The sequence below is a fragment of the Primulina tabacum genome, chromosome 14, assembly GCF_025594145.1.
Source record: "Primulina tabacum isolate GXHZ01 chromosome 14, ASM2559414v2, whole genome shotgun sequence".
NCBI classification, from domain to species: Eukaryota; Viridiplantae; Streptophyta; class Magnoliopsida; order Lamiales; family Gesneriaceae; genus Primulina; species Primulina tabacum.
The window spans coordinates 28,273,295-28,282,567 of NC_134563.1; the positions used below are offsets into that span (position 1 = coordinate 28,273,295).

The window sequence follows — 9,273 nt, forward strand, 5'->3', positions numbered from 1 at the left end:
TATTTGATATTGCATAATATTATAGCAAATTTTACTTCGTCCAAGTACATCATAAAAATTAATGCCTAGTGTACCTTACTTTAAGAGCACAACTCGCCTCCAGTACAGCGATGCGCCTCAGAGCGCACTGTCTTAAACTGAGATCAATTCAACTAATAAAGTTATACAAAACAAGCATATAACTAACACTATGTCCAAGAAAATGATGGTGTACCTCATCCCTCATATTAGTATACACTATTATGAGAATTGAGAAGTCTGTAAAATATCTTCAACAACCAGCTAAGGCAGAATTCAATCGCTCTCCTCATTATTATCTGCAAGTAAAAATGAGAAAATGTGAGAATCTTCTCATCCATTTCTGTTGTTTGGAAAGAATGGTATGTAATCAACTACTGCTAATCGTATCAAATCTTCTTTAAACGAAGATTACATTAGTGCAAGGTCACAGCCCACTGAGTGCATGTTAATGCTATTTAAAGTTCGGAAAAGATCATTTTTAAGTGTCGGTTTTTGTTTCTAACTTACTGACGTGTATAATAATGCTGAGTTGCTAGCTCGAGTCATTATGAAGAATCGATCAATTACTTGTATTATGATCCTATGACCAAACAGCATTACTTGAGCTTCCATATTTTTTTTCTTTTTTGATATAATAGGTGGCCTTGACCTTCCAGTTTTAATATAATTATTTGAAACACATATTATTCACCACCTTCTTAGGAAGCTACTTGGAGGACTTGTGTTGAAACACAGTAATCACATGTAGATTGGTTACTCGTCATTGAAAAGTGGCCTTCATGGAAATTGGTTTAGGTTTCCATTTCATATTAGAAACTATTGGACCAGAAAATAGAAAGGTAAAAAATCAATTCATGTTAATCTAGTTTACCTCCATTAAATTCTTCGCTTTCTTCTTCTTCTTCTTCTTCTGCCTCTTCATCGTCATCATCTTCTACTTCTTCGTCTTCTTCACCCTCCTCTTCCTCAAAAGTCTGCTCATCCTTTGCCTTCTCTACCTTTTCATGTTCCTTCTTGTTCTCCCCTTCCTCCTTATTGTCATCATTCTGACATTTCTTAATTTTTTCTTTGTTTTTAATATCTTTAGGACCAGCCTTGTCTCCTTTGGCACGTGTTTCAAATTTAGGAGGAGATACAAAACTGAAAGTTGACCTTCTTCGAGTACTCGATATGATGTTGCTCATGTCAATACCTTCAAGTTCTTTGGCTGTTTCCTTTCTCTTTTTACAATCCTTGATTTCTGAAAGCATGAATTTGGCGGCAACATTAAACAGAAAGAGGGACAAAGGAGAGCCACAGAGAAGATGCTCAACAACTGAATCCAATAATTCAGATAATATGCTGTGCATGGATGGTGAATAAATTTACTGCTGCAGGCAATTTGTAAAACCAAGCATGCTAATCATTCAATTGAGATGGTTTCTTATGAACCGCAAGTCGCTTCAAAATCTGTTCTGACAGTGTGATTCAGAGTCAAGTTACATACGCTTGCAGATTTCCAAAGCTTAATCATTTTGACACTTCCGATTAATAAAAATTCAGGAAACATTATCTTCTAGTTACTGATTAATAGACACAGACACTAGATCACGTGAACACACAATTTTAACTGTTGGCAATACACTGAACTAAGTTACATGAGATGGAAACCAAGATACAGCTTGACCATCTTTCCTAAAACTGTACTAACTCATTGGCCCCTTCAACTAATAGAATAACATGTATATTCACCATGCACATTGGCCTTCGAAAAGCTGGCTTCTAGATTAAATTTGTAGGGATGATGACCACATAAGTGAAAACCGGGAACCAATTATTACCTCTCTCACTGGGATCCTTGGATAGTCCTTCTCTTAAGAGTATCCCTTCCAACTCCTTCACTATAAAGGCCTCTCTTTTTTCATCTGACACTTGCTTAGCTTTCTTGTAAATGGAAGGAGCAACACTGATTCCCAATAAGAAATGATAAGGTGTCATATCAATGGGTCCAGGTCAATAACACCAGGGAGGAAATTTAAAAGATAAAGGAGAAGAACCAAAGTGGTTCCAGCACAAACCTCATTCCACAAGCTTTGATCACTGATTTCAGATGCTCCACTTTTCCACCATATCCAGGAGCTAGTTTTTCTTTCCTCTGTTCATCAAAATGTTCTAGTCAAAGACAAACCAACATAAAATCAATTTATACAGACACATATATCAGATTTTGAAGGTGTTGAAGTAGGAAAGCAATAGCAGTACTGGTTTTTCCAAAGATACTTTAGAGTCACCATCTTCAGAGACATTTCCAGCATCATCTGACTCATTGTCTTCCTCTTTTTGCCTCTTTGCAAGCTTGTTCTGCTTCGCGCTGGAGACATCAAAATCACCCACCGTTGATCTTTTACGTTTCTTCACCTCTTCCAGCTTTTTATTTTCTCTATGAGCAGCTTCCTTTCTTGATTTTACTTTATCTTCCATACTATCACTTTCACCACCCAAAGTATCAGACCCCTCTTCGCTGCTGGTCTTTCCTGATCTTTTACTTCGAGAGCTCTTGGAATTTATCTTCATACCTTTTGCAGCTTTAGCTCCTTTGGGTGGATTAAACACCTGTATTGCAAAAGATAAATAAAGGTTATATGTAGCCATTTTAAGAGAATCAGGGCTCACATAAACACTGTATTAACCTGATCTATTTGTTGATTTATATACTTTTTAAAAGGGTCAAGGGTATTTTTATCAAGTCCAAGGTCCTCTTCTAGAAGTCGACGAACACCAACCAATGTTATTGTCCTGAAAAATATAGGAAGAAACATATATAATTGATCATGAGCAACAGAAATGTAACCAAACTTATAATTCAAATTGGCAGTATCATGGTTCAGAAGGCAAGTGTCCAGGATAGAACAACTTAAACTAATTAGAACAGAGCAAAAATAGTTATAAAATGAAAATTCTCACTCAGAGTTTGCTAGAAAATGATCGGCTCTTTCCCAAATGGCTTTCTTAATTGTGCTCTCGCTCAAAGAAAATGCCTGAGCACCAGATTCAGATTTTGAGGACAAGACACCCAATATAGGGGAGTCTTCCATCATTTCCTTGTCGTCGGGAGTAGATTTTGTTGATTCTTTCTTTGTCTCAGGCTGCTTCGGCAACAGTGCTGTTTCTTTATCACTTAAATGGTTGTCTTTATCCACATCAGATAATGTCTTAGAGTCACAATTATCAGGACCATCCATTTGCTGCTATTAGGAACAGAATAACGAAACTGGTTAAAATACTTGAGAATTTCAGATTTGTAGTTACTAGACAGATTCTCTGCTTTCCTCAACAAAAAGCTGTTAGAAGCTAATACACTTCAAAGTTTTCAAGAAAGAACATTCATTTGTCAGTATATACATTCAAAATCAGAAGTTACACGGACAGCAATATCGTGGGATCAGAAATTGGAACCTGGAGGTATTCACCAGGCAGTCAAAAAGTAATTCAAGCAGACACCCACCACCATGAACAGGTAACGGCTAAAGTAAGTAGAAATAATGGCACTAATCAGTATTCCACTTCCACTATCATGTGATGTATTCAGATCAGACAAACTGTCCCAATGGGTGTGAAGGGTATGGATCTTGTTCTTTCCTCTGTTTTTATCCCTTATATTATTTACTTCAACATCGGTCCCAACTGAGGGGTTGCCGTTGCACTATAAGGACAATAAGAAGGTGCTTTTTCCAATTAGAGGACGCTAGAAGTTGTTCATGAAAATTTCAGGCATCAAGCTGCCCTTCCAGTGTATTGAGTCTTTATCTTCAAGACACAAAATTTGCTTTTGAAACATTATAAATCAAGATAAATAAAAATAATTTCGGCACCAGAAATGCAAATGCTATTCCGGAGAAACTGACCATATTTCAGTCATTCCTAGCTTTTAAGAGAGAATGATAAACACAAATAAATTTTCATAGGTACTATAAAGATTCTATCCCAGGTGATCTCAACATGCGTCTTCTTTCTTTTTTTTTTCCCAATATTCAGAGGAAGGGATAAAGCAGGAGTTGGGCAGGGTATGGCACAACAAAACTAGAAAGCCAAATGGATTACCACCTCTAAGATTTGCCTCAACGAATATTTCAAACTGCCCGGCCAAAGGGAAACCAAACCTTTCAATTCCGTCACATGTATACGGAAACCAGACAGCTAGAGACTGTAACACTTACCCATTGTCTACACAAATTACGTAATACATATTCAACCCATTATGTAAAAGAATTCTCTAGTAAAAATAGTCTGAAGCTTCATTAATTTAAATACATAATACCAGCATAGCATGGACGTGTTTGCAAAACATATATACACACAACTTAACAAGAGCACCCACAATTTGAAAACTGAAACACAAAACAACTACATAAGAAGGACAGGTTGTTCTCAGAAAACACTCTTCCTAAAACCAACTCCTAGATTTACGAGGCACGAAGTATGGCAAGAAGCAAAGGAGGTAATGATTCACCTTTTCCAAATATTGGCGAATGAATCTCTTGTGGGCATCCAGAGCAAATTCCTCAAGCCCCATATCCTTCTCTAGCAGCCTCCTCACACTTTCCAACGTCAGTGAACTGCAATTCGCGCATCCAAAAAAAGCAAAACCGGATAACAAAAATCAACCGAACAATAACGGCTGTGTCGTATCTTACATATAATTCATACATACTCGGCTTGGTCTTTGAAATGCTGAAGTCGAGAGCGCACGGCATGCTCAATCTGCACTTCAATTCCCGGTTCTTCTTCCATGGCCGCCATTATTATTCGCAGAAAATCGCAATAAAAAATTTTTAAAAAAATAAATAATAGTGGTGAAGTTGGGGATTATGTGCTTCGACAAGTGATTGATTCAGCTTTCAAGTCTATCGTTTAATGAGGGGAGTTGAAATTTCTAAATAAAATTTCAGGTTTTCCAAAACCCTAATTATCTGTACTTTTTATAGATTTGATTTGATTTAAACAATTGATTCATTTAATAAAAAAAAAATATATATATTTTTTAATACATTATGGTCATCAATTTGACTGATAAGATAAATAAGCTAAACTAAAATAATATTTTATTTTTTTATTTGACTTGTAATAAAATATTAATTTATAATAACAAATAAAATTTGAATTTATCCTTCTGAGAGAAAAATCAAAATATAAATAATAGTTTATAAATATCTATTAGTTGAAAACGTGGGTGATAGACACAAATTTAGTGTCTTGCTGCTTTTTTTTTCATTTAAATTACTTATTAATTTTTAATAATATATATTCAAATTAGTTTAAAAAATTGTCAACTAACCTAAAATTTACTTATCACGTAAGGTGGCACTTGAATTTTTATATATAAAATAAGATTTATATCAATACAAAATTTTATAGTTTGTAAAAATAAAATCAATATTATAAAAAGTGTAGATAGACGTCAGTTTGACGATTTTACTTTTTTACTTAATATCTTTTTTTTGTTAATATACATATTTCTTTAATAATTCATCTATATCGCATTCAAAATCAAAATAAATGATATATTTCTACAAGAACATATAGAGATATCGTCTTTCTGAAAATTAAAGTTATGGACAATGGTCCAATCCGTAGATTGTAACATTGACAAAGATATTATCATTTAAAAATGTCAACAATTCTTCTGTTATTTGTTAATTGGACGACAAGGTAATGAAAAAGGTTATGCTTCCCTCTCGAGTAAAAACATGTGCAGATTAAGGGCGGAGCCAAGATTCAAAATTACCTGGGGCTGGCTCTGCCCCATGCTATATTTAATAAAATAAATAATTAACTAAAAAATTTAAAATAAAAAATATGTAAACATTGACTTCATAAAAATAAAGAACAAGAGTATTTAATATTTAATACCTTCAAAAACATGGAGCTAAAATATTACTGAAGTGGTGCTCTTCGATTCTTCTTAGAATAAAACTCATTAATTATTAAATCATTATCAATTTTTTCAACCAAATCTCGTTCGATGTAGATTACCATAGAATCTCCGAAAAACGCTGCTTCCATCTTGTTACAAAGAGCTGTTTCAACAAGTTTCATTGCTGAAAATGTTTGTTCCATTGTTAATGTAGAAACGGGGAGAGTTAAAACAAGACGAATCAACCTATCAATTAAATAAATATATCAGATTCGATAACTAAGTAAACGACGTAGATAAAAATGTATAAATCACCTGTCAATCAAATCGTAGGTTCTTGACTTATTTGTCTCAATTAATATTCGACATAATTCAGAAATAGTTGATAAATTCTGAAATCTTTCATGGCCAGCAACATGAAGTTTATAGTGATCCAATTGCATTCTCAAGTGATGCAAATCTTGTGGATCGAAATCAAGATAATAGAATTTCTCAGCAAGTCGATAGATACTGTGGGGACCCGGATGCTAATCATCTTCTTAATCATCTTTGGGATTTAATTATCAATTAAGATAAACAGGGTCTAAAAATTTTTCTTTTTAAAATGTAAGTGCGGAACGTAATGGAATTTAACCAATATACATCTCAGTATAAAAGTACAATAATGTACAACAAATATTCAAACTAGTCTAATGTTCAACTACTAAATTTCAAGTATTAAACCAAGTCTACAATAAGTCCGGAATCACCACTCTAAACTCGTCTTCTCTCGTAATCTTCTTGACCCCGATCTTGTCCCACCTGTTGTCATGCACACATACAAAACAAGACAACAGCCGGATACTCCGGTGAGAATAAATCCCAGTATAAAACATGGTAGACATGCATATACACAATATAAATCATAAAGCATACTATCATGCATAAAATCAATAGCAATAGGTTTCATAGTCTATGAAACTAAATCAAAATAAGCATGCAGTAACAATGGGTTCCATAATCTCTGAAACCAAAATAAAATAAGCATGCAACTCAATTCAATTCATATCTTGACTCAACTCAAATCTAACTCTAGGGATCCCGGTGTGAATAAGACGTCACTGTCTGTCACCTACCCTCCCAATCGGGTGACTGTACGTCTTATTCCTAGACTTCGGCCCTGTCTGTATCGAATATCTACAATCGGAGTGACTCTGATCCGAAGCGTCGATACCACTGAACATCTAGTAATTTGGCGAATCTACCAAATGACGTTCTTATCTCAAATGCTTGAATATAAATCTATAAACAAAGCATAATCATATAAAAAGATAAACAACAATTCTAGTATGTGATTTGGTTGGGAAACTCAAATTGAATCTCATTTGAGTTGAGTCTTCCCCAAACAAAACATGAATTATACATTTGTCTTCCCGGTCTGACGAAGACGAAGTCTTGTATTCCAATCTGTCCATACCCAGTCTGGCAATGACAATCACATAAATACAATATCAGTATATAATTCGATTCAAAACCTTTTCTGATCAATACTCAAATCAGTATATAATCTGATCCATATCTGAACAAGGTACAATCTAATTCATATCAACGATATCATCGAAATCATTACTGAATCTGATCACTCTAAATCAACTGATGTTTCGACGGCATAACAATACAGTTTCGATATCCCCGTCAATCTCAACATCACAGATATAATATCAGAATTTATAATCAGTATCAGTACAATTCATAATCTCAATATCTGTACACTTAAGATCAGTAACAACACAACTCTGATATCAAATCCCAATCAATATCTTTAGAAAATCATAACAATTGTATAAACAGTCTATTCTTTAATCTGACTTCAATTATACGATGTCTACTGTAGCAGAAACACTATATCTGATTCATATTCAATTCTGACAATATATTAATTTCAAATTGTGTCTAAACGTAACAAAACTTACGTCCAGTTGTAGCCCGTATTGATAAGAACACAGTACTGAAGTCGGATTTAAAATCGGACGGGCGGATTTTGTGAAATCTTGATTTAGAATTTCACGAAGAAATTCCTCAAAAGTTTTCCTTCGATTATTTCTTTTCTTTCTGAATAAGGCTTGTCTTATATATATATATATATATATATACACGTTGCATACTACAGACCAAGTGGCATTTTTCCATTCTTCATGCCGCGCGCATATGCGCGCACAAAGCCGCGCATATGCGCCCGAGATTCGGCCCGGCACCTTCCGCATTTATCTTCTCGCGCATATGCGCGACATATCTCGCGCATATGCACGAGATGTTCTATCTCGCACATCCCTTCACTCGCGCATATGCGCGCCTCCAGTCGCGCATATGCGCCCAAGGTTCTGGACGTTCCGCGCATGTGCGCGCATTCAAGCCGCGCATGTGCGCGCATGGTTCTGTCTTCCTCGCGCATGTGCGCCCATACATGTCGCGCATGTGAGCGGGGACTCTTCTTGCACCTCATGTCAAATCTTCTTTCGGCTCTCCCGATCTGATCCGTTTCATCTATAATCATCTCAATTAATAAATAAATCATTTCAGATTAATCTCAGATTACAGTAATAAAATCTCGGGCCTTACAGATACGATCAACATTAAGAAGCTTAAAATTTTCTTTAGGTTCCAAAGCACAACTAAGTTTAAGAAGTTCAACTACCTCATCCTTGAATATATTATTAAGCTCTTCAACTTGAAAATCTATTGTAGATATAAATACATCAAAACTTGAAAATCTATTGTAGCTATAAATACATCAAATCAATAGTGGTGCTCAACTGTGATTGAATCGTTATGTTGACAAGAACAACCTGTACTAGATTTATAACGAGCTTCCATGTGAGGTATCTCAATGTCATACTTGACACAAACTTATTTCACATGACTAGGTAAGAGATCAAATCCTTCATCTCTCAAAGTACGAAGCAAAGTTTTAGTCAGTTGAAACATAATCCATTGCACTTAAAATATCTAGAAATTTCTCTTGCAATGCTAGACAAAGTAGATTTGTTATCCCCATTATCTTATGCATCAAGTGTAACATGAATATGAAATCAAAAGACTTCATCGCAATCAATGCACCACTAGCTTCACCACGAACGGAATTAGAAGTTCCATCATTCACTATATTTTCTAACATAGTAATCACATAGCTATACATATCAATCATGCTACAAAGTGAGTCGTCCAACGAGTCATTCCAGGTCGTAATAAATTTCCAATTTGATTACATCCTCTACCTGTATCACGTTCACCAGTAGCTATCATATGCGCAACTTCAATTCTTTGAGCAGAATGTAACCCACCGTGCCGTTTAGGAGATGCATTGATGAGATTACAAATGG

General features: G+C 35.0%; 1 protein-coding gene across 3 annotated transcripts; it reads right to left on the bottom strand.

Moving 5' to 3' along the window:
* Window positions 1-4,981, bottom strand: LOC142525478 (uncharacterized). 3 transcript variants are annotated; one of them, XM_075629790.1, is made up of 9 exons: window positions 4,712-4,981; window positions 4,511-4,616; window positions 2,965-3,248; window positions 2,691-2,796; window positions 2,281-2,613; window positions 2,079-2,155; window positions 1,842-1,966; window positions 893-1,261; window positions 1-317 (listed from the first exon to the last, which is right to left on the bottom strand). In XM_075629790.1, the coding sequence occupies exons 1-9, from the start codon at window positions 4,798-4,800 to the stop codon at window positions 295-297; spliced, it is 1,512 nt and encodes a 503-aa protein (XP_075485905.1). In that variant the 5' UTR covers window positions 4,801-4,981; the 3' UTR covers window positions 1-294. The 3 variants fall into 3 exon arrangements, with proteins under 3 accessions (XP_075485905.1, XP_075485903.1, XP_075485904.1); XM_075629788.1 differs by having other exon boundaries at window positions 2,263-2,613; window positions 4,712-4,978; XM_075629789.1 differs by having other exon boundaries at window positions 2,263-2,613; window positions 2,965-3,245; window positions 4,712-4,977.
* Window positions 4,982-9,273: the final 4,292 nt, after the last annotated feature.